The sequence below is a fragment of the Carassius carassius genome, chromosome 26 (genome assembly GCF_963082965.1).
Source record: "Carassius carassius chromosome 26, fCarCar2.1, whole genome shotgun sequence".
Classification (NCBI taxonomy): Eukaryota; Metazoa; Chordata; class Actinopteri; order Cypriniformes; family Cyprinidae; genus Carassius; species Carassius carassius.
The window spans coordinates 8,034,563-8,061,574 of record NC_081780.1 but is presented as its reverse complement, the minus strand read 5'-3'; the positions used below and the strand labels follow the sequence as shown (position 1 = coordinate 8,061,574).

Below are 27,012 nucleotides of genomic sequence, written 5' to 3'. Positions count from 1 at the left end.
AATTTTTTCTTTATGTATTTATTATTTTTTTTGCACCCTCAGATTCCATATTTTCAAGTAGTTGTATCTCAGTCAAATATTGTCATATCCTTACAAACCCATACATCAATGGAAAGCGTATTTATGCATACAGAAGATGTAGAAATCTAAATATTTAAATAAATGAACCCTTATGACTGGTTTTGTGGTCCGGGGTCACATATATCGTCTAGTCTAGAGATGATGTATGATGTAAGATGGGTTCATTTCTGGTGTTATGTGCTCCTATGCACAACCCACTCTGCCGGAGCTCCACTTGTAATGTCCTCATACAGGAAACAGTCTCATTTCCTCAATCAAGTGATTGCTGGGAGCGTTTCGCTGCCCTGGCACCCATATGTCTGCTTTAACCGATGCGTTCGGGTCCTGACCTGATAGAAAAAGCAGGGAGAACGAAGAGCGAAACACTCGCAGACAGAAATCAATGGCAGTTGTCAATGAAGTCCAAGGTCACCGTGCCTCCCTGAACCAATGGTTTAAGGGAGCACTCATTTGGCAGAAGTACTGTTAGATGGTGACAGAGCATTTGACATCTCCTCAGCAGTGATGGACTGTGCATTATCTCTTTTCCATGGCATTTTTGGGGTTTCATGTTACTTTTAGCCAGGTAATAGCGGTGTACTCTCAGCCCATATTAGCTGTGTTTGTAACATTTATTTAAAGTCATATTTTACCCCAAAATAAAAATTCAATCATCATTTACTCACCCTTACGTTGTTTCTCCTGTGTAACTCAGAGGAAGATAATTTTATGTCTTCATTATTGTTTTTTCTTTGTTCATACAGTGAAAGTCAATGGCAACCAAAACAGTTTGGTTACTAACATTCTTTAAAATATATTCTTTTCAGTTCCGCAAAAAAAAAAAAAAAAAGTTTATTTATTTATTTATTTTTCTAAATTATTATTATTATTTTTTTCAGCTCATCAATATCAAAATTTTAATATTGGTGAATCCATGCCAAGTATTGAATAATGTACAGTCAGCCAACAGCCATTTTTTTTTGTTAAATATTAGATCTTTAAATCTTTAATATATTTCATAAGAACAGGGATCTAAAATGTAATCAGATGAGGACATTTATCGCTTGCATATGGCACAATAATTATAAATAATGATTGAATAAATGAGCATGCACATGCTGGGATTTTTCAGCTTCAGCTTTTAATATGAGAAGCTTTTCAGGATATCCCACAAGCCCTGCTGTGAATAAATACACATCCTGTACTCTAACTGACTGTTTTGCCTGAAACTGTTTATCAGATCACCTCTAAACTCCTGAGAGGGAGGGAGGGCCGAAAAGGAGGAGTCAGACGTTTCCTCTCCCTCTCTTTGGCCTTGTAGTCTTAACCCTCTTAAAATCTCTTGTCAGAAGTGGAGTTTGAAGGATGTGCTCCTCCACCCCCCTCTGTGTTTGTCACGGGTGATGGGTGACATGGGCGTCTTGGCGGCTGCCACCAGTTTACATAATTTCGACATGGCCGCAGGGAAAAAGAGACTACGGCTGCAACGATCTTCACTTCACATTCCTCCAATTAGAAAGGCCCCTGCTCCGCCGCTTTGCACAGCTCTTGGGGAGCGGGAATATTCGAGCTTAACTTTTCAGCCCGCAGGGCAGTCACCAAAGAAAGATGTCGTGGTGGAGTCGAGAGGACGTTTAAGAAAGACTAAAGATGCCCCAGTTTATCTGACAACATCTGAAATGGTGGACGTGATGTGGAATTTGGTGCCAGACATTATTCAGTGACATTACCTAGACCACACTGCCCACTACATAATGTTAACCGGTACACAGATGTAGTCTTGCCATTATTATTATTATTTTATTATTCTTGTTAAATACAGGGATACATGATATATACAAGTTATATACTTTTTTAACTGTATCATCCATGTAATGGCCAATATTAGATTTTTAATTTCTCCTATTGTAACGACTGGGTGAAGGAGTGGCAGGAAGCAAGTGCGAGATTAATGAGATTTAATGAAGACAATGAGACAATACAAAACTGAGACACAAATAATGCTGGGAGGAATGCACAGTCCAAGATGGTGGTGAGGAATGATGAATCCGGAAGGCGGAGGTGAGTTGGCAGCAGGAGAGGGTGACACAGGAACTGTGGGGAAGCGAGCCGAAGGTAAGTGGTGTTGCTTGGTGGTGGGTTGCGTAGAGTGGACGGGGTTCCAGGGAGACACGAACACACAAGAAAGCAAGGCATAGGTTACAAACATGAAACAACGCTCTCACGAACACAAGACGCTAGACAAGCCAATATATAGGGATGAGTCATGAGTGACAGCTGTTGCTGATGACAATTAACAGAGACGCCCATAAACTAATCAGTGCTGACGTGTAACACACAGACTTCACCCACAAAGTGCAAAACCCAGAGATCACGGTTTACCAACCGTGACACCTATTTTTGTATTTAATTTTTTATTTTTTACATTGCCTTTGAGTTATCTAGTGGTCACTTATAGTAAAAGTAAATAATATAATATAATAATTATTTCTAGTGTTTTATTTTTACGTATTTATTTTGACTCTATATTATTCACTTAAATCGATTTTTTTTTAAAAGCTAATAATTCAATAACTCTGTTAAATGTAATTTATAGCAAGTACCGAAATTAATTCAAAATGTATTAATTGTTCATTTTAACAGTGATGCTTAGATATAAATAATAGTAGCCTTTTGTGTTTATATATTTATAATATATTTTTTCTTTTAACAATATATTATAGAATATAATTGACATCAGTGCACAACATGAAAATAAACATTGGCTTATCTGTATTAGCCAAAAATTTATTTTTGTTTCCATTTAATTTTAATATCACATTATAGAAGTAAAATGTTCTAACACTGTTACTTTATTTCCTTTTTTTTATCTATTTCCGTTTTTTGTCTGTATTTTTTATTTTGAATAAATTTGATCAAGCTTCTAGCATTAAATAAATGACTTTCATTATGCCTTATGAATGCACATGATATTTAGTTTCATGGTTTTTGCCGTAATGCATATTTGATTGCTACATTAATTGGATGCATACACCTGTGTAATGCTAATGCACTCCCTCCAAAAACTTTTCAAGTTCCACCGCAATCAAAGTACAGAAAACTGTAGAGAATCGTATTCCCAATTGCGACGATACCACAGAGTCTAACTTTTTCTGAGAGCCTTCTCATTTGAAAGAGGCCTTTGATGTCTCTAGTCGCTGGAGTTCTGCTTAAGTGAACTGTAATCTCTGGCATTAAGACTCGCTCTATCTTTATCTCCATCCCTGAAACATGAAATGAATTACCACCAAATTTTCTCCTCTCAATTTGGCCCTCACCTTGCAATAGGGGTCATCTCCTTAATTGGGTCCTTGATTTGCCCAGCCGTTTATAACCTTTTTGTGTCATCAGGGGAGAATAGCACAATAATCAATATTAAATTTTTTTCTGAACAGAGGTGAATGTAAAGTTTGACCTTTGTGTGACCCGGACAGAAGGAAGTACATCCTCATTTTTCTGTCTGGATTTACTGTGCTGCTAAAATAGCACAAAATCTGTTCCGGAGAAAGCAGAAATGCGGCACATTAGTGTAATTTTGTAGGCTGAATGGCTCTTTATTCCTTCTCAAAAAGAAAAGCTTTTTTTTCTTAAACGCATCTTAATGCGAGTAAAGTCGTCTTGGGTTGACAGCACTTGTCCGACCTGCTTACCCTGACACACTGAGATGGGTTTTCTCTTGCGCTTAAAGGGTGTATTTATAGAAACGTTGCATTAAGCCTGTGCTGTGTTTTGTTTATTTGTTGCTTTTTCAGGTACAAGCATTTCTTGAGGGACTTGACAGAGAACACCAGTCCAGACAACCCAGAGTTTCAGCGGCTTTCAAGTAAGAGGCACCGCCGTCTCGCAATTCGACAAACACTCTCTTATCCTGTTAGCGCTCTGTGACAAAAATGTTGATGGGTTTAGCCTTTTTTTTATTATTATCTGTTTATTGTCAGGATCTGTATCAAGCTGCGAAATCACATTCACCCAAAGTCACACTTGTTATGCTTGTCAAATTTGCTTTCCACTCTAGTTTGTCACTTACAGAGCAACCTAAAAAGAGATCACTCAACGTGTTTGTGATGATGAGGTGCTTTGCAGAGATAAGCATTGCGGAGGATACCATGGCCTGTTGAAGAAGGTGCAAATGCTGAAATCGTTTCATATGGTGCCAAAACAAACCCGCGTCTTAAAGGGAAAAAAGTTTTTAAGCTGGCAGCCGAAAAGACAGCCTCCCTTGTCTTTGTAAGGGTGACAAAGAACAACTCTGGGCCCCTGTTGTAGCACGCACACGTTGTTATTGTCACCGGGTGGCTTTGCTCGCCGAGGATGAAAGTACGGCAAAGCTTAACGTGAGTCTAAATTCTCGATGTGGATTTTGACATAATTAATAGGGACCAGATCAGAGGATATCAACCATGCAAAATATAAATAAATAAAATCTCCGGCATCAACAGAAGCCCCGATAATGACTCATTTCTATCGTCAAATAAACAGCAAATCTGACTTAAGAGCCTGTGTACACAAGGAATTATTTATGTGTATCAATTAAAATCTCATTGGTTGCTTGCTGCTTTTGCTTACAAATTAAAACAGCCCCTGATTCTAAGATGAAGGTACATATCCAGATTTGCCCCTCCATTGCTTCTTCCTCTTCTCATTAGAGCTGCTTTTTAAGCTCGCTGGCTTTTTTATTTTTTATTTTTTTGGAGTGGAAGAGAGAGAAATAGAAAAAGTTTCCTCAATCGGCCTAGGCATATTGTAAAGGGAATTATTTAAAAACAACCCCAGACAAATTATATTGTATCTGATTAAGCAAACTAGCAGTGAAACTCACAAGAGGCTTTGTTGTTGTTTTCCAGTTTTCTTTTTGTGTGTTGATTTCATCCCCCCCAAATTTATTGCTCTTTTTATTTTTCTTGTCACACATGCTCACGTATGCAACGAAACGCAGCTCTTTTAATTATCATAATTGTGACATTCGTCAGTCGTGTACATTTTGGGGTGCTAACTTCTGCATTTCCCTACAGCCAAGTATCTCCTCAACTCGTTCGCGAAGACTGTCAAAGGTTAATTAAAAAAAGTTAACACTTGAGAACTCCTCGGACCGAGTTCTGTTTAAACATACTGAATGTCTAAAATAAAAAGACAGAGAGAAAGTGTTAGTAGAATGTGGAATGAGATGGGATTAATAATGCATCAACCGTAGCCCTGTTGAAACACAATTATAGAGTGGGTTTTCTTAAAAGGGAAGGACTGAGAGACTTACAGAGAGGCCCAGTCATCTCTAAACAGTCACTTTGTTTGGTTTTGCTTGTAATTGTTCTAAAGATAAGCGACTCAATTATGTGATTATTTTACTGTGAGGCAAACGCCCCGAGCGCTGTGTTCATTGTCTGAATTGTTAGAGTCAATAAGACCAAAGCTCGGTTTAAAATTAGTATCCATCTGCTTGTTTGTGTTTCTTTTTTCTTTTTAATGAGTTGATGATGTCTACATTAGTTAATGAATTCCAGGCACTGTAATTGGTGAAATGTTTTTTCAAAAATTTTAGTTGCAAACTGAAAAAGTATGATCTGAAACTCTGAAAACGAGTTCACTCTACATTATTTAGATCACGTTTTGACGCTTTTATGTTTCACAGCTTGCTTCCAATAAACCAATGAACCAAAAGTTTCAGATGAAGTATGCAGGCCTTGTGCTTTTGTTGGCTAGCACAACATCCTATGGCAAGGTCTTCATCCAATCAGTGGTATTTGGATGTGTTAATGCACCCTCATCTTCCTCCAGGGGGTTGATGGTAAAAATCAAACATTGTGTGGAGGCCAAAACAGACTGTTATTATCATATGCAATGTAGTTTGCATAATGCATGAACGCCAATGGGTGTGCACTTATTAGTGTGTCACGCTGTTGTATTACTCATTTGATGCCTGTAATAAGTTCAGAATTGCATAAAAAAAAATTTTTGGAACCATCAAATTATATAGTTATGGTAGTGATTTAACACTCTACAAAGAAGTGCATATATTGTTATTATTAAAAATAAATCAGATTAATGCCATTAGTACACACAAAAAAAAATGCAATTGAACATGTTCGTTACTCAATGTATCTGTGAAAAAATATACTAGAGAATACTAGTAATGCCAAAAACACAGTACTGAAGCTTGCCAATTTTGATGTCAAAAACATGGTTATAAATCTGGTTTCAGGTGTCCCGACTAACCTGAGAGCTGCAGTAAGTGACAGCCAAATAATTAGCACCAAAAGAGTGAAAAAGGAGAGTGATGCATTGTGAAGTGGAAGTTTTTATTTTTTCGAATAGCGCTTCCTCCAAGCACATAACAGTGATATCGTAATTGATGCACCTAATCTGCAGTTAGTCAAGTGAAGTGTTGATTAACATGACAGAAAACTTAATAAACTGTATCTTTAAATGTACACAGTGTGACATGCTTTGGTCTTTCATTGTGTGCTTGGCATAAGGAGGAATTTTAGGCCCAGAATTACTAAATGGCAAATTAGCGTTAAAGCGCAATTCCATTAAAGTGCCGATGGGAGGGGAAATTCTGCAGGTGATTTACTGACAAGGTGCAAAGACATAACATCTAATTTCCATAATGACCATCACAATCCACGAAGAGCAGTGCAAATTGCGTCCGCTTTAATACATGCTTTTTTGACGTTAATTAATGCCGCAAATACCAGTGAAATGAAGAACACAAATCTTAGTAAACCATGTTGCACGATTCATTTAAATACTCTCCTCCCTTAAATTTCCAGACAGAAAGGTAAACTCCTACAAATGCATATTCGATTAGGTGAGTCGCAAAAATGTAAGTGCTAATTTCCCACTGCATGTCTTAAGTAAATCTTGACAGTAGTTTTTTAATGTCAAATGAGGGTTTGTGCTGGCGCAAGCTGATCGTAAATCTGGCCTTAGTGTTGTGTTTATTTTGTTGTGCTCGCAGAGTTGGTCATGTGTCTGTTCAGTTCCTTCCACTTTTTCATGCCATGTGCCCTTTCGGTGCAGAGGCAGTGAAAGCCATCTCAGAGGTTGCCCAGCAGATCCAAGACAATGCTCGCAGCCATGAGAACCACCTGCAGCTGCGCAGAGTCCAGAAACAGCTGAAGGGCCGAAAGACCAGAATCCTGACTCCAGGTTATAGACTGTGATCTTCCATTGTTTTTATCTCCCAGAGCTCCGTGGAGAGCCAGAGAGTTAAGCGGATGAAGGAGGTCAGGTGGAAGAGTGTGGAAAAGTAGTCTTGTTTAAAAGAGATCCAGCTGTTTGCCCATAATCAATTGAAGTGATAGCGGGCGGTTTTGTTTTTCGCCAGCCACAATCGCAGTCTCCGACGAGAGAATTAACTGAATTTATTGACAAGTTCTCACCGCTAATTGGCAATGGAAGGGAAGTGTGCCTTATGTCAGTTCTTTCCATCTTTCTTCTCTCGTGCTGCTTGTGGAGTGGAGGTCCTTTCTTCCTTCTTATTTATCCCAAGGGAGAATGCCCACGTGTGAAACAAAAGAGAAGGAGATGGAGAAGGAAGGGGAAGAGAGAGAAAAAGACAGAGAGGGCCTTGTCGTGAATGCCTTGGCCTGCCAATCTCCCCCAGGACCAATTAGCGCCTCTCCTCATCTTGTGGGCCGGCAGATAAAAAGGAAGCTGGGAGAAAGGGAGCGAGAGAGAGTGTGTGTGTGCACAAAGGTGGATGGGAGGCTGGCGATGAATACCCAACGAGCACTGGGCTCATTTCACACAGCGCCGGATGTAGGAAGAGTGTAAAAAAAAAACCCTCTCATCCTGTTTTTCCAGGACTCTAGAATTCTACCGAGGTCCTCTCTCTTGTCCAATAAGGCTTCTTTTCTTCCACTTGCACTTTTTCTGACTTCAGAAGGCCGAACCGAACCAGGCCATCCCAGCTTATCTCACCCAACCCCTCCGTTTCCTCAGATGTGCCCTAACGAAAGTGATGCTCGACAGATGAGAGGCTTCGGAGCCCCTTAACAATATTAAGTGGCCGGCTTGGAGATAAGGGCAGTGTAATTCTCAGACGCAAAGCTTGAATCAATGGGACATTGATACAGCAGACAGACTGTCTGTTTCCTTGGAGTCCTCAGCAGGACGTTGCTGCCACCACAGCTTTCCAAGGGCCAAGCCGAAACTCTTTGGCCTACAGAGCGTAATAGAAAGACAGAGAAAGATGAGACCGTTCCATGCCCTTTAGATGACCCCCCCCCTCCCATTGGTCGGTTAAGTGCAGATCTTTTTATGCCAGAAATAAGCCACCAACCAGTAATATCATCAGCTAACAGGTTGAAAGTGGGCAATAAAGTTACATTCAAATAGCATTAAAAAAAATGGTGCTATAGGGTGACGCAGAGGAGAAGAATTTTTGAATAAAGTCGTTATTTTTGTTTTCTTTGTGCACAAAAAGTATTCTAGTAGCTTCGTAAAGTTACAGTTGAACCACTGACGTGACATGATCGTCTAAGGATCCTTGATGTCTATGGAGGGTAAGAGCTCTCGGAATGCATCAAAAATATCTTAATTTGTGATGAACGAAGATGAACAAAAAGTCTTGCAGGTTTGGAACGACATGAGGATGAGTAATTAATGACAGAATTTACATTTTTGGGTGAACTAACCCTTTAGTCCAGATGTGTTATTGTTCAGGTAACTTGCATTGCTCTGCCATAACAGTTGTTGGCCTAAAAGAGACCAATTTCCATAATTACATGATTCTGACTTGGATAAAAGATTCCGATGTCAACATAGAAATTACAACTTGTATACTCTGTATGTTCAGATTTTACATCCCATAATTACAGTAATTCCGACATGAAGTGAATGCACCGTGAATATAGAAGACTGATTACTCCTACTTGCAGCAGTGAATCCAGCATTGTGTAATTGTAAAGCTTGCATTGCCTGCATAGTAGAATATGTTTCAGCCGTAAAGTCACAATTGTTCATACAATCGAGTAACCTGAATCAGAACAAAACTTTAAAAAGAGGGCTCCTGGGCTTTGAATACTATAGATGAACACCTGAATCCCCTTTTAACTGACATGAAAGGGTAACCTATCCAACAAAGCCTTCTTGAAATTAACAATGATCTGACTTGCCATTCCATCACTTTCAAACCGAGAAATGCTTTTATGTGTCTCTGGGTCTTTGGCTTGGTCACATCAGGAGGACCCCGGCCGCTTTGTAGTGCAACCTTTAGCACCTTGCAAACCACTAGGTCCTTTGTAGCTGGGCAGAGGTGCTCTTTGACAGGGAAAGTTGAAAGCGTTCAACATGAAGAGGGGGATCTCCAAGTTCCTGCTCTTTGAACTCAGCCGATGAAGCCTTCCTTGGATATGTCAGTCCAAACCAGTGACAGGTATTTGAGGCATACAGATTCATATTAAACAGAAGCGGGGGTTCTTTACCGCTATACCTGTGGACAACTTGATGTTTTTGGCGCTGGGTGTCTTGTTATTGAGTTCGTACACTTGTTAGCATTGTGGATGTGGAACCGAAATAATCAGGCATGACTATTCTGCATGATCCAGATAGAACTTAACCATGCAAATGCATGTTACCAATTTAAAGAAGCCAAAGAAACCATTAAATCCAGTCTGCACATGTCGCCCTAAAGTATCACAGAATGTGTCTTCGTTGTTGCCTCATATTAAACCTGTGGCACTTTTAAAAAGCGGTTTGACCCCTACTTGACCCCTCTGCTAATCATAAAGTGCTTGTCTGTCGCTCAGAGCATCCATTTTGAGCTCCACACTCTTGCTATCACCAGAGCTGCAATCACAAGGTTCACTGGGGCAATTAAGGAATCAGTAGCAGGAATGAAATTTCATCTTATCTATCCAAATGTCAGCATCTCATTTAGTTTCCATCATGCAACTGCCAATCACTGAGAAGGGAGATTGGTTGTCTCTTTTCCGTCTCAAGTCATGTAAACCTGCTTTTTATTCTCTGCTTGAAATTGATTTTTTTATGTAGACAATAGGTAAGTCCTTCATCCATTTCCCTGTTATCTCTTCTCGTTGTAGGGAGGTGGTACATTCGGGAAGGCTGGCTAAAGACAGTGCCCCCTAAAGGCACGGAGGCAAAACCCAAGATGTTTTACCTGTTCTCTGACATCCTGCTCCAGGCCAAACTATGCAGTCCAATACATCCTACCAATAGGGATAAGTTTGCCTGCCAGCGAATCTACCGATTAAAGGAGTGCACAGTGGATAAAGTCTTCGGCCACACCAAAAGCCAAGGAGGCCTTATCAGTGTAAGTTTAAACAGCTGCATTTACAATTCAGATTGATTTATTCTTGTTCATAATTCAGTTCACATATTTGGTATGAGTCATTTTTATTTTCATTGATATTCATAAATTTGAAGTGTGTTGTTTCTAACCCACTTACTCCACTAAAAGTCACTCTGCGCCAGTCAATGGCGTGTTGATGTTCACACTTTTCTTAGAAATCAGCTTACTAGTTGCATGCTTATGATTGTTGCATTTTGAGAAATAATTGGCAAAAGATGTTTTTATTAAAAATACCAACATTTCATCTTCATTAAATATCTCCACACCAGAGGTAACTTGGGTGAACTTGGGTGACTGCACAGTACATTGGAGATTATTTTAGTAATTACAATAGATTTTAAGATTCTGTAATCAATGCGTTACATTTTATTGGTGGATCGATGCATTCTTACAGCCCCAAGTATTTTTTTGGAAATCTGTGGAATATAACATACTTTTATCCATTAAAATTCTTCATTGGCACTCTTCAAATCCATCATATATATTTGAACCATATGTCCCTCCCCACACTTATTGTTCTCAGATTGACTTGATCTGCAAAATGATCAATTTATCATTCTCCTTCTAGCGCTAATTACTCGAGTTCCTCATAAGGCTTCAAGTTTTAATGTCTCCACATGGCTTGATCTCTTTCCAGGTCTCTGTGCTGCTGATGTGTGACAAATTATGTCTAAACGATCTCCACACTCTCATGAAACATTCAGACGAATGTATCGTACACCCACAAAGGAATTTATTCCACATGGTTTGGTTGGTTTTAAAAAAGCGTAAATCTGAGAACTAATATACAGTTATTACATGTACGTACTGAGATACATACTCATTAACTACAAAAATACAACCTTAAGATTTAGTATATATTACTTAACAAGTTGTTCAGCATTTCCTAAGGTTAAAGGAAGGAGCTAGTGGTCTCAGAACTACCACACTATCATGTCGCATGTATGCTTTTTTTGGCACATGCAATAGACCTAAAAAGACCACCTGCTCTAAAGAAGTGTGGGAAGGCGTTCGCATCACTCCATCAGATTAGATCACAGATCCATCTCTTCCGCTCAGCTGCTGAATGCATCTTCCCGAAACCCTGTCAGTGCTCCGCACTCCTCTCCACTCCTCCGTTTGGGCCGTGGCCGAGGCTGCATATTATCTAATGGCTAGAAATGGCATTTCATTAGCCTGTTATCCCACAGAGGCCTCAAATGCATACTCAATAGCATTAGGTGTAATTTCTCATAAGGACACATTATTGATCCCGGTTCCACCCGCCTCTCACCTGGACCAAAGGGGAAAGAGGCTGTCAGCACTCTCTGGCCCCTCCCCGACCGGGCCGTGAAGAATTAAAGCAAAATTAAATTTGACAGCTGGAAATGCCATGGCAATCTATATGCAAAGTTTGAAAGTAGTAGTAGTAGAGGAAAATGCGCTATGAAAATTTTGGCTCCCTCTCCTCTGTCCATTTGTCTAGATGAGAGAGTGTTTGTATACGGATAATTTCTTCCCTCCTTTTCTCTTTCTCTCGCATTTCCCATCTTCGCATCCCCCTCCCTTTTCGTCTCTCCATCTTCCTCTTGCGGCTCCCCGTCTTTCTTCCTCCACCTCCTTGAATATTATTCTGCATCCATGACCGATTCCCTTTGATGTATAAATAATCAAGTGAAATTATGTGCGTCGAAGAGGCTCCGTGCTCCGCCGTTCGTATTATACAAAGTAATTTCTACCTAAGAGGGTCAGATTTCCTGACAAATCCCTAATTACCGCATCTCAATAGAAGTGGAATCTATTTGTGCATAAATCAGGCCACCCGTCCCCCCCATGCGGCGGACCCCTAATATCGCGCTCCGCTTTGCCTCGCTCACTGAACTCGCTAATTTGATAATACTTTTGACGATGGTACATTTGAAATCTTAATCTATTTAATACCTAATGAGAAACAAGCGCACCAGACACCCCCGCCTCTTTAAAATACAACTGGAGCGCCATTACTTTTTACCAGGTGTCCATTAAAGACCCGGCACCACTCATCATTATGATTCCGTCCCCAAACGTAATAAAGATTAGGCCTGATTATTGATATGCTGTTGGTAACTGCTGCCTTTTCCTCCACTCAGGTGGCCTCAGGTAAATGTGAAAGGTCATTTAATATTTTCAAGACCCCAATTATAATCCACTCTAATGGGTCCCCATTGTAATTATTCCGAGGATAAAGCCTCTGTCTTTGTTTGGAGTTGGATGGTTCCCGTTGTCTTGTTTGACATGTGTAATCTAGCAGTAAAGTCTCCTCAGTGCGGATGAGTGATGGTAATTGCTGTTGACTCAAGGATGAGCCATCTGACGGGAGGCAGAGAACGTGGGCCGAGCTCAGAAAACTTGTCCTCCAAGTGCAGATCATTGCCAAATTAGCAGCTGAAAGCATCAACTGGCACATCTGTGCGCCTTTGGGCTCGAGTGGAGAAAGTGTTGCTTCCTCTGAAGCTCCTTCATGGTTATTTTCGTGACCTATTTTGCATCAGATTGAAAATCAAATCATTAAACGCATTACATTTTCTACTAATGTTATTGATGATGTTCTTTAATGTTTTGTGAGGTGGATTAAGTTGTCTCGTCTTCAGTGATGTGCGTTAAAATTCATCTTAAGACCAGTTAAGCCTTTAAAATGCCTAATTGTTGCTGTTCATCCTGTACATCTATAGGCTATATGCTTGAAGAACTGAAGTCAGTACTGTGGATCATAAGATCACAAATGTTTGAGATTTTGAGACCTTGGTTCCTGGAAACACTGGAGGCAATGCTAACAAATTAGTTCATGGACGCCCTCTAGTGATCCAAAGGAATTATGTGCACAACAAAATATGTTGTTTTTTTAAGAAGTTTTTACCATTTTCGAGAGACATTTCAGTAAAAGGCGATATAATTTCATTAGACCTTAAATATATTTAAGTGTACATGGTTTAATCTTTTTTTTTTCTCACACACACACACACATATGTGTGTGTGTGTGTGTGTGTGTGTGTGTGTGTGTGTGTGTGTGTGTGTGTGTGTGTGAGTGATATTTATACAAATGGTACCACCAAAATCATTGCTTTTCAGTGTCCTTCACCAGTTTCTATTATACATTAACTCTCAATCTCTTCCTCTAACCGAATATTTTCCCTCTTCTAGTTGACCTTTGCCAGGGCCAAACTTCTTCTAATGTCCGATGATCAGGGGGACATCAATGATTGGTACCGTAGCCTCTGTTTGGCTATTGGGTGAGTCTGTCTGTCCACACAGGGATACTCAAAATTCAGCTCCTAAAAAAACTAAACTTTTTAGGGTACCATCCCTAAAATGTCACTCAACCCTGGTTTTGAAGTTAAAACCTCAACACAGCTCATAATCATTAGCCTTTGATTCTGAAGTCAGTGTTAGCACAATATCAGTGCCCTTTACTCTCTCACAGGGCAGGGTGATGGTTGACACAGAGGACAGTCCCAACTCTTAAGGCTAGGCTAATTAGCTCAGTTATGCATGTATATTCTTTTAGTTTTCTTTGAATTCAGCTTTCTGTATTACCTTGAGACAGCTGTATTACCTTGACTTGTTTGCCACCTTAAAATTATTTGTAATTCGTATGTCAAATTACATAGTAGTGGTGTATTCAAGTCATTGCATTAATAATGTGAATTGTTCTTTAAAATGCTTCATGCATTGAATGTTATTCCTATGAGACAGATGTATATGTTCAGTATACATATACAGTATACATTTCGTTCTCCTGTTATTTATTTATTTTTTCTTGAGGTCCAGAAACCTAATTTAGGCTATTTTCCATCTTTTCTCTGACCCGTATAATTAAACAGGTCATTTTTTATTACTTTGCTGCACTCATTTATTACTTGCTCGCGGGTCCAATATAATTTTTAAGCATCCAATCCTTCAACAGGTTTAATAGAACAGATTCACAAAACAATCTGTGCTGGCATACGGCGCATAAACTGTTAGGATTGGACGGAAAAATTCAGGGACCATCTTAAATGTAAATCTAAACTCTGGATATGCAGAGCTATAGGTGCTACACAAGGCCTCGAACAGTCATTATTGCAGTTTAGTTTCAATAAATGCTTTTTTTTTAGTTCTGAAGTTTAAACCGTATGTTTAAATATTGTTTGTCGAATCAACTGTTTAACTGAATGTTTAATAGTTTTATGGTATTGCATAAGATCAAGCAAAATGTATTATTATTTGCCCCCTTTAAATTGTGGGATCCATTACTCTTGTGTCCTTTTTTAATTACCTTCATATTTGACACAAGCCATGTCACCGATCCATGTCACATGACTTACAATTGCCTTTATGATTCTATTCGTTCCCCTACATGATTATCTGTAACCCTAATGTAATCGTTTCCTTTCATGAAACACTATCAGATTCCCGTTATCGATACAGTATTATGTTATTGCTATTGCTTGTGGTTGGGAAATATAATCCATGAGTTTATTTTCAGTTGTTGCATACCAGTAATCTTAATGCCACTGATTATTGACTTGAAGCAAGACCAAACATATCGAGGCCCTTAAGACCGTCTGAAACTTAAGAGCACATCATTCCCTCCAATTTCCTTTGCCATATGCCTAGAAATCGACATCACTAAAGCAGTGATGCAACTAGGTTAGTATAATGTATTTTCATCTGAGTGGTTTTAATTGTAATATTTGTGATGTTTCTCTTTCGTTACTTGAGGAATATTGTTATACAAGATTAACATGGTTTAGGTTTCCCCCACACATTTGCAGATACACACCAATACTAGTTGTTTGTCAGGGGACTCAATCAGTTTGCAGTCGATGAGTTTGCAGTCGATGGTTTCGATGACATGAGGTAAAGGCGGCTGGAGCCTTATAACAAAACTGAGCGTCTCCCATCGAGGCAGATCCGCTCAACTCTATGGTCAGATAGACGTCTCCTATACAAACCAAATACTTCCCTTTCATGTCACTAGAAAAACACACACAAATATCATGTGCTATAGACACAGTGTCTCCTGTGCTGGATCAAAAAAGAATAAGGAAATGATCAATGTGTGTTTTAGAGGGCTATAATTCAGAAAATATTTGAATTGCTGTATATTCTCCTAGTTTTGATTTAGTTAGCCTTTCCCGGATTCAAACACTTTTGTCTCTTTCTGTCATTTTCTTTCTTTCTTTCTTACAATAATATAAAAAGAAAGACTTACTAATAATAATAATAATATAAAAAAAGGTTTGTTGTTTTTATTCCTTTTTTATGTATATATTTTATTCTTTTTGATAAAACTTTTTGAATTTCCATTCTTCTACTGATTGGTACAGAATCATAAAAATATTATCTGTTGGTCCACAAGTCAAAGACCAAAGTCATATTTATTTATTTATTTGTTTGTTTTTAAATGCAAAACATTTATATTTTATGTTTTGCATTAATCAATAATGCATATAATTTTTTTTATTATTTATTATATTTCTCACACTTTTTTGTTTCTGTTTCACACATTTTTATGCCACTTTCTTATCCCTACAAATCATATTTGTATAATTTCGTATTTAAATTATAATTTATTTAACTATATATATATATATATATATATATATATATATATATATATATATGTGTGTATAACAAGTAGTGTTATTTTGTCCTTTAATTTTAGACTATATACTGTATACGTACCTTTTAAAAGGAGAAAATTTAAGCTGCATTATGCAAAAAAAAAAGTTTAAAAATCAATTAAATATATATATATATATATATTTGGCTAAATATGCATATAACATGTTCTAATTTATTCTCCATCAGTTTGTGAAAAGTAGTTGATACTTTTTTGGATTTCATCTCAAAACCGTAGTCGTGAGCTGGAACATTTTGGAACCATTTTTTTTTACAAGGTACAGGTATAACACGTCTCAGTGTAACATGAGCTGGAACTTGAAGAGGTGGTCTGAGTTTGTCATCTGTATTAAAATGTCAAGATTAGCATCAGGTATGACATGAAAGAGGAGCTAATGATGTAGTTTCATACTCCAGCTTCTTGATTCCTGTTTAAATGACTGATCTTAATGTCTTCCCTGGTTCAGTTGATGACAGATGGTCTCGTTTTCCATTCCAGGCAGCTGAACTCAAAGAATACAGTGGTGCACAGAAGAGACGAGCTGCGTAGGAAGCCAATCAGATCGGATCCAGACAGTCAGAACACTCCAGAACTACAGCAAACACGTGGAATAAAAAGAACCATGGTCTGTTGTTGTTTCATCTTTAATTACAATTAATGTTAAAAAATAACTAATATTATTAGTTTATTAGATTATGCATAGGGTTTTTAAAAGCTGAAGCTTTTCTTTTTTTTTACCAAATTAGTAATATGTATTTCTCTAATTTAATCTGTATGCAATTTAATATTTATGTATATCTGAAAACATTTTATTACCTGGTTTGAAGGCTTAAATCACCTAAAAATATGTAATTCTGTCATCATTTATTCACCCTCAAGTTGTTCCAAACCTGTAAGAGTTTCTTTCTTCTGTTGAGCACAAAATAAGATAATTTGAAGAAAGAATCAGTTGATGGTACCCATCGACTTCCATAGAATGTTTTTTCATTCTATAGAAGTCAATGGCTGCCGTCAACTGGTTGGTTACAAGCATTCTTCAAAATATCTTATTTTATTTTTTATTTATAATTTTTTTTGTGCTCAATATAAGACAGAAACTCTTTATATGTTTGGAACAACTTGAGAGTGAGTAAATAATGTCAAATTTTTGGTTGAACTACTCCTTTTAAATTAGATTTTTAAACTTCTGTACACCACTGTTCATAATCTAATTTAAATATATATATAAAAAAAAAAAATATATATATATATATATATATATATATATATATATATATATATATATATATATATTCTTTGGATTAGAAAAATAAACTTGTTTATTAGAGAAGCATATTATGTCATATTTATAAATATTGTGGGTAAAAAATAATATTTCAATAAATAATATAATACAAAAAGGCTGAGTTCAAAATTCACATTACATGCACTCAAACATCTGTGGTTTCTCTAATGCAGATGTTGGATGAAGAGGTTCGGGAACACAGAGAGGGTCACACCAGCAGTTCCATCCCTTCAACTGGGGAAAGCGGCTACAGCGCCACCAAGAGGCTGAAGCCCAGTGAAGCTCCTGCTGCAAGGTAGTTTTCCAGCATCACTTCATGTGATCAGACTCTGATAGAATACTGAGGTCAATACTGTTCCATCTCTGTTATCTTAACCAGTACATTATGTACCCAACATTTGTAATACACAGCTTCTGTGACAATTCTCTTTCATGGTCTGAAGAAAAGGTATTTTTTGCTGTGTGTATATAAAACATGTACCTGCAATAGAAATCTGAATAGCATAATAAATCTCACATTGTTAATGCAGTCCACAGGAGTCTTCTGGATGGAGCTGCATCATACTGTGAGGAGGTTCATGTTCTGAAAAGAGCTGAAAGATATGCCCACAGACGGAAGGTGCAGAGGTGATTTAGGATGAATGCAATGCAATCTACATCTACTACACTGCTGCATTTTTTTTCCATATGCCAAAGAATATACCGCAATGCAGGCTTATTGCTTTTAAGCATGTTTACTGTTGTTTTTATACTGAGATGTCTTACTATTTAAAGTTTAATTCAATGCAGAATCACTCAGTTATCACCAATAATGGCCTAAATCTAATTATATATATATATATATAACAAAACAGAACACAAAAACATCATGTATAGTAACAGACTATTTATCTAATCACACCAACTCTGAATGTATATCACTATAGTGCAAAACATTTATTATTTTAATATTATATTCTGCAATACTTAATGCAAATATATATATATATATTTTTTTTTTGTCTGCTTGTGTTAATCAAGTAGTGGAGTAATTGTTACTAACTCTGTTATACTGGTCAATATTATATTTTGCTTGTGAATTAATAAAAACTAGCTTTGCTCTAATTATTGACAAGGTCTATCAAACCAGTGGTTTTAACTGTTCATGCTCTGGTCAACACTGCCCTCTTCTGGAACATTGCTGATCTCTCAAGTCTCGCATGCATTAAATCCCAATACTAAACTTTAAGTCTGGAATTAAAGTCTGTTGAAGAGTTGTTGTAACATTAGTCATAGGTTTTTATTGGAATATGGGTATATTTAAGTATTATTAGGTCTCTGTTTGTTCAGTAATATTTACTGTATTTGTTTATAGTTATTGCCTTGGTTCCCACATTCATGAAAATCCTGGAAATATAAGGGAGTTTGAAAATTGATTTCAAGGTCATGCTAAAGTCAAAAATTTGTAAAGGAATTAAGGAAAGCATCTGTGGTCCTGTTGTCCTTTATGAAATATGAACGTTCAGTTGGCCACATGGTGGCAGCACACTGCTTTTTTTTTCTTTTTTTGTTATTTCGTTAAGTAGGCCATCGAATGCAGGTGGTGATGAGAGCGCTGACCCTGTCTGTTTAGACTCGTATGATATTACTTATATTGGAGAAGAAATTCATGCATTGTTGTTTTCACCTTTATTTTGGCCTCTTATCATCACTGCATGCTAAACAGTGTCCATTTACGGTTTCAAAACAGGCATTTGGATCACTCAGCTGCAGCTGATGAAACTGCAAGCAATTACCCGGTTGAATACTTGGCTCAATTTTCGCAATTTGCACCTCATCTTTTCACGTTTGCTCGAAGCTGATGCCAGATTCTCTGCTGATTGTTCTCTCTCCTGCCTTGCATTCTTTAGGCAGGTGGTTGAGGATTCAGAATACCATTCATGGTCAGTGTGTTTTTGATGGATTGTTACAGGGTTACAGACTGAGAACACAGTGAAAATATGGGATTCTTAACCTAATCTAAATTTAAAAATAATCTTAAAATAAAAATTATTTCAAAATAAAGTTGTTAATTAAATCAGAAATATTATGAAATGCATAACATTTCCATGTTCTCTGGCTTACCTCTTGACTGCTGGGCAGTAAATCAGGTCTTATCTGAGTCTTTGACATGCTTCTTCTGGAGGGCTGCTCTGTTTAATTGCTCTGTAACTTTGAAAGAGACAGGGTGGCTGATGCTAAGGCCAGATCAATCCTTTCGCAGTTTGGTGACACAATTTGAGATCTGTCCCTGCAAGCCTGTGTCTGTTCATTTAAGTGCATTAAATATCTTTTGTGTTTGGGGTTTTGTTTTGTGCTGTCTTTTTTGTTTGTTTTCCTAGGATTTTTGTTTTCTTTTGTTTAGTAGTTTTTGTTTTCTTCTGTGTTTTGTTTTGCACTGTCCCTTTGTTATTTATTTATTTTTAATTATTTATTTATTTATTTGGGGGGGGGGGGGTATGGTTGGTTTCATGCTGTCCAGTTTGATTTGTTGTGCTATGATTTAGTTTTTCTTGTGTTTTTGTTTTGTGGTGTTCTTTTTAATTTGACTTTGTTGTTGTTGTTGTTCTGATTTGATCTACTTTGATTTTGTTTGCACGTGTCTTCCCAAATAAGCACAGTAAATATCATTTATATATATATATATATATATATATATATATATACAGTATATACAGTCATGGCCAAAAATATCGGCACCCTTGGTAAATATGACCAAAGTAGGCTGTGAAAATTCATCTGCATTGTTAATCCTTTTGATCTTTTAATTAAAAAAAATTCCCAAAAATGTATCCTTTCATTGGATAATAAGAATTTAAAATGGGGGAAGATTTTTCTCAAATACTCATTGGACACAATTATTGGCACCCCTAGAAATTCTTATGAATAAAATATCTCTGAAGTACAGTATATTCCCATTCATATTCACAATTTTGAGCACTCCAGCATGATTATAAACATGAAATTATCCAGCCATGGCTTTCTGTTTCACAGAAATATTAAGAGGAGGGAAAACAAAGCCCAAATTCCCTGGATCATCCATCAAAATGAGAAAAACCAAAGAATGTATTTCTGATGTGCAGCAAAAGATAATTGAGCTTCACAAATTAGAGAAGAAATTCCCATTTCCACCATCAGTGCAATAATTAAGAATTTCCAATCAACATAAAATGTTACGAAACTGCCTGGAAGAGGACGTGTGTCTATATCGTTCTAATACACGGTGAGAATTTGAGTGGCTAAAGACTCTGGAGAATTGCAGAAAATAGTTGAGTCTTAGGTTCAGAAAACCTTAAAGCAAAATTGTCAAACAGAACCTACATCACCACATGTTATTTGGGAGGGTTTCAAGAAAAATTCTCCTAGCTCATCCAAAAACAAACATATTCAGTTATCAGCCTGGATCTTCAAATGGGACTGGCTTCTATGCTCAGATGAAACTAAAAAATGAGCTTTTTAGCAGCAAACACTCAAGATGGGTTTAAAAAGATACAAAGATAAAAAGTACCCCATGTGTACAATGAAATATACTGCTGTATTTCTGATGTTATGGGCCTATATTTCTGCTGAAGGTCCTGGGCATCTTGTTTCGACACGTGGCATCATGGATTCTATAAAATACCAACAGATAAAAAATCAGTAAGTGACTGACTCTGTTAGAAATCTTATAATGGGTCATGTTTGGATCTTCCAGCCGTACAATAATCCAAACACAAACTTCAAAAACAACACAGAAATGGGTCACTGAGCACAAAACCAAGCTTCTGCTATGGCCATTCCAGTCCTCTGACCTGAACCCTAGAAAATGAGAGGAGTGAAGTGGATAGAAGCAGCACCAACATGGAGCTGGGAATCTAAAGGGTCTGGAGTGATTCTGGATGAAGGAATTGTCTCTGATCTCTTGTGAGGTGTTCTCTAACCTCATCAGGCATTATAGGAGAAAATGTAGACCTGTTAAACTGGCAAATGGAGGTTTCAAAAAGTATTAAATAAAAGTGTGCCGTTAATTGTGGCCAATGTGTATTAGAGAAAAAAATTTATTTCATAATATTTCCCCCAAGTTGAAATTCTTCTTATCAAATGAAAGGGAAAAGTTTTGTGTGTGTGTGTGTATTTATTTATTTATTTATTTTTTATAAAAGATCAAAAATATCAAAAGGATTAACAATGCAGATTAATTTTCACAGCCTTATTTGATCATATTTACCAAGGGTGCTGATACTTTTCGCCATGACTATATTTATATGTGTTTGTGTGTGTGTTTTCAAGTTCTCTAGGTGTTACTTCTAAATGTATGACATTAATTTAATGACAAATGGATCATTACTGTAAGTTTTACCGTGTGCTTTGAATATTTGGCTTTTTACTTTGCTTTTAAACTGGACCGGTAAGAGTTATGCTCAGAAAAACAAATCTAGTGAACAGGTTCATGTTTAGACTTCAGCTCAAGTCATTTTGCAGGAGTCTTGTATGATATTATGTTGTGGTCACGTCACTAGGATACACGATTCACAGTTATTTTTGATAGTCAAGAACAAGATCTGCCTGTCTTTTTTGTGATTCTGAAATGAAAGCAGCAAAGTGTTCCAGAGTTTTTTGTGGTTTCTTATAATAAAGACCTTTTAGCTTGTAATGTTGCTCTGGTTCATGAATTTGCACTTATGAAGGAGGTTTAAGCATAAATGTTTAATACTCAAGCAATTCAGCCCTTTTAGTGTCTAAGAAATGGAAGAAACAAAATGTGTTTCAGTGACTGAATAAATTTGAATTATGCTCAGAAATATACTGTGGCTCCATGCATGAATGAAACATCGTGATTCTCCAAAATATCTACGAATCTAATGTCTTGCTTTATCAGCTGATGTTGATTTAAGGTAAATTCCAAACAAACAGCATCAATTGTGTGGCTATGCACTGTACAACCAGCATAAACAGGGCATGTATTCACAAATAATCCCAAGATTAAAATCTGCATTTGAAGTGGAAGTGCATGCTTCTGTGTTGGTTTAAGATGTGCTTTTTCTTTTGTGCAGTCCTTTTATTTATTTTTTTGTTTTGTTTTATGTGTTTTTGTTTGCAGCCCAATTCCATTTCCTGCATGGCAGGTAGAAAATGATTTAATTTTTTTGTACTTTATATTTTTTGTACATTAACATATTGCTGTTTATATACATGCATGTCCACTTGAAATCTCAGCCTTTACTCTTGCCACTGGTGATTCATTAGTACTGTTTATGCTGTTTGTTCAGTGCACGAGCACATGTTGGATGTTGTTCAGTTGGAACTTGCATCTTACCTTAAATCAACACCAACTGAAAGAGTGGCTGAATGATTTCCTCATTGTCAAACACCATGGTGCGTTAACACTCTAAAACACAAGGCACTGGCAAAACAACATGTGCTGTTGACTCTGACAATCCCTCTGCTTTTGGAGCATTTCATGCGCGAGAACCAATGCATTAAACATTAGCGTGCTTACCATTCTTTTCTTGTGAAATGTGTCTGAGGATCTCAGTGGTGATTTTAAAACTATTTAGTATAGGCTTGGAGACATGTTTGGCTTTTCAAACTGATCTTACATTACAGTTTTGGAGCTCACGTGAAGAAACGAGGGTCAGACTGTCTGGCGCTGTTTACTTTTTAAATACAAAGTCTTTTTTTATTTTTTTGGACTTGAAATTGATTGTTTTGAATGTTCTCTGAGTCTTTTTGTTCTCATAATGATTCATTAGCACACACATTAGTTTTTTGTTGTTGTTTTTTGTGTTGCTTTTGTTTTGTTTTGTTTTTTTTACTTTGTTTTTGTTTTATTTGTATGTCAAAGTAAGTAATTTTTTTAATGTTAGTTTTATACATTAAGGTTTTTTGCTTTGTTTTGTTTGTATGTCTTTGTTGTTTCTGACATTCTTTTGCTTTGTTTTGCTTTTTTGGAAGTATTATCTTTTTGTATTTTTATTTTCTTTTTCTTTTTGCTTTTTGTTTGGATGTCAGTTTTATACATTTAAGGTTTTTTTTTTTTTTTTTTGCTTTTCTTTACTTTGACATGCAAACAAAACAAACATTACAATGTAAACTAAACTGTCTACATGGCATGTTTGAGATTATATTTATTGTCATTCTTATTTTCTTGTCTCTGAGATGGTTTATGTAAAAGTAGCACAGCTTACCCCTCTCTCCCATACATTGTTTGGACTGGAGAATACAAAAGCAGGACCTACTGTATCTCCATGCAGTATATGATAACTCAACCCGTCTCCCCCTTTGTTTCTTTGTCCTATTTTTCAGCAGACAATAACACCTCAAATCCGGATGTGTTATATTATTCCTGCAGTAATTCTGGTTTGTTACGTGATCCGCTTGGACGGGCCACTTCCTCGCCTGCCACCAGCTTTTCATTTAACGTTTTGAACATTTTGTTTCTGTCACAGTTTCACTCTATTAATAACCCAGTCCTAAGTAAAGCAACATCACTCAGATCAGATCCACATCTGCAGCCAACAGCAATGCCATTTGTCTTAGTCTCAATGCATAGTCCTTTTTGTAAATGTAGTATTGTAGTTATAAAACCAAAACTGCTTATTTGTTGCCATGGCAGCAGCAGAATTAATTGATATTATGGATACTCACGTCAAGTAATTTCGGATTAGACCCAAGTACCCCTTTGGGCTGATGTTATTGCATGCATGACACTGCATAAAACACATGCCTCTCCCTGTAAACAAGAGCATGCTTTAAATGAATAGCGTTGAAAACAGAAATGAATTATATTGATTATAAAATAATTAGGGCTGGTAATTTAATGCGTTAATTATATTAATTATGGAGAAAAATAACGCATTAAAATTATTAACGCATTCAACGCACTTGCCCCGCCCCAGACCTCTATGGATCATCTGCCATTTCATACAGTCTATTGATGACTGATATGAGGCAGGACAATAACTGACTGCGTGATGGAGCATAGAGAATATCCCTGAAATTCAAGATATGGGGCAAAATGCCTGTTTGAAATTTTGTGTCATATTTAGCTACCTCGCATAGTTAAGAAATATCACACGAGCTGTAGGCAATATCACATGAGTGCAAATGTGATCTTCGGTTGGATCCTCATCTTATACAACAGTTCATTAATAAGTTAATATTGTGTTACTTATTTTAGACACAGTGTTGTCTGTTTTGCTCAATTTTGCCAAACAAAATATAAAGACAAATCAGAACTGTTCATCGCCGAGCAACCCACAGCGGCATTTCATTTCTTAATCCACGTTTTGAACGAATATGGTGAACCATTTGGCGCATTGAACCACCGGCCATAGTCGCGTTGGCTTTGAAGTGGTGCTGCACAGACCGATCGGTGTATGACATCAAAGTACCGCGAGAGCGATTCAAAAGCACAAGGAATCGTCAGGTGTGTTCGACATCGGCTGCGGCTGGATGCAACCGATCGGCGAGAGTAGCCGCGTGCAGGTGGGGAGGAGCTGCAAACGGAGATATGAAGCCGGACACGTTGTGGATCCCGTAGTTTGCTGCAATCAGTGTTGGGGAGTAACTAGTTACATGTAACGGCGTTACGTAATTTAATTACAAAATAAATGTAACTGTAATCAGTTACAGTTACTAAGAAAAAGTGAGTAATTAAATTACAGTTACTTATGAAATTTTTAAAGATTACAAAGGGGATTACATATGAATATTTCACACATCCACATACAGATTTAAATGATTTCTTCTGAGACACACGGCCCTATAATTTCCGCGATGCAGAAACATAGTCTGGTTCGTAGAATCCAGTCATAAAAACGGGATTGCTATTGCCTAACGCGGACAGAATATGCCACATTTTGGACAAATAAATCAAAAGTAGGTCAGTACACTTGAATCAAAGCATGGACTAGTGTCTATGAATATTAAGCCGCAAAAGACATTATGAATCCTGCACGTTCTGCATGTCTGTGGAGAACAGGCGCGGACCGGACATCGGGAGAACCAGGACAATTCCCGGTGGCCTGGCAGACGATTTGTCCCGCTATTTTAATATTATTATTGTATAATTGCCTGCCGAATGTACTGTACTAAATCGATCATTTCCGAATCCGCCATTCGATAATTACATCTCTAATAATTAATGGATCGGTTAGTTGTGACTGGCAATGGTTGGTCGCGCGCGCTCTCCGCGCCTCCGCCGAACGGTTTGGATCAGACTCAGAGTAATCAATCCAAGAGAGAGAGACCGGAGTGGACTGTAGCGCACAGCTGGAGCAGAGAAGCAAAACTACTTTTCAGGGTTTGCAGTGCAGGCCAGTTTCATCTGTAAAGATGCTATTGTAGTTTTGTATTTGTTCACTTAGTCAAGGAGCAACAGCACATTGATCACACTCACTCAAAATACTGCATAAACGACATCATTATTATCTATTATAATGTTACAGTAGTAATTAAGATGAAAAATAATGAGATTTTATTATAGGTTTAGGGGAAGCTATGACAGACAACTACACAACCCTTACGAAAATTTATGTTTTAATATTTTGCTATTAATCCAGAGACAAAGGTTACTATTGCCACAAAGCACACAATACACCATGCCACAAATTAAAAATTATCTTACAAATGTATTTATTTAAAAACAAATACAAATGGTAATCCATTTGCAAATAAATAAAACAAGGTTAATGTACTTTTATATAATAAAAGCATGGTAAATTTGTGTAAGGGAAAAACATGACTCATGAATTAGGATTTTTCTATAAATATATTGAAGTGATGCACTCATTTTGACATGTAGGCAGTTTAGAAATTATAGTTTTGTTAAATCTTGAGTATTAAAGTCATGAGAGAGATGGATAACAGGGCAAAATAAAGAGACTGAAAAGAAAAATGGAAGTGAAGGTGCAGTTCAGCAGAGAATTTTTTATTATTTTGCATGTCCCCAAACTAAAGATTTAAACCTTTTTTATGTCAGGTCCATACAAAAAATAGTGTTGTCCATGAATTTGTTTGTATGAGTTAGAGATTTCCTGGTCTGACATTTTTTTCGCAGTCCACCCCTCATGGAAATTGATGCAGACTTGCGGTTTCATTTACTATACATAGGCCTACTGAAGCTCAGAGTGTTTTCAACCTCTGCCGTCTCGATATATTAGTACATGAACACATAAACACAATCTCTATCATGAATCACTTCATGAGCATTTAACTTGTTTTGAGAAAACTATCATCATATACAAAGAGACAGCAGTGTTTCAGGAGTTTAGTACACAGAATAGGAGGTATGCTTATTAGATAAACATATTTGAGTTGATGTATATGCTTTTATTTATTATTTTTTAATTAACTTTTTCTTTCCAAACTATTGTTAGAAGCAGTGTTTCCTGAAACTATGCAAAGATTTGGTTTCAAAAAAAGTTTCACTAAACAATTTCTTATGATTTTAAATTTGCATTGAACTTTAGATCAATCTTAAAGTAAAATGCAGAACTAAAGTCTGATTGTGTGGTGGATGTTCAAATTTGATCATCTTAATTCAAGTGATGAAGGATGGTGAAAGTCTGACAGTATTGAGCTCTACTTTAAGGTTAAACCTGCATAGTGTAAATGTTGACTAACGGTTGCAAATAAACATTTATTAGAGATTTTTAAAAGTAATCAAAAAGTAATCAAAAGTAATCAGTTACA

At 37.0% G+C, this 27,012-nt stretch overlaps 1 protein-coding gene across 1 annotated transcript in view; it reads left to right on the top strand.

The window, feature by feature from the left end:
- Positions 1–18,156, top strand: part of arhgef39 (Rho guanine nucleotide exchange factor (GEF) 39) — a 41,864-nt gene extending 23,708 nt beyond the window's left edge. The window contains 7 exon segments of the mRNA XM_059511900.1: positions 3,852–3,922; positions 7,117–7,245; positions 10,143–10,372; positions 13,571–13,659; positions 16,533–16,659; positions 17,493–17,614; positions 17,850–18,156. Of these exon segments, the coding sequence (XP_059367883.1) occupies positions 3,852–3,922; positions 7,117–7,245; positions 10,143–10,372; positions 13,571–13,659; positions 16,533–16,659; positions 17,493–17,614; positions 17,850–17,889 (808 nt within the window). The 3' untranslated portion in view covers positions 17,890–18,156.
- Positions 18,157–27,012: the final 8,856 nt, after the last annotated feature.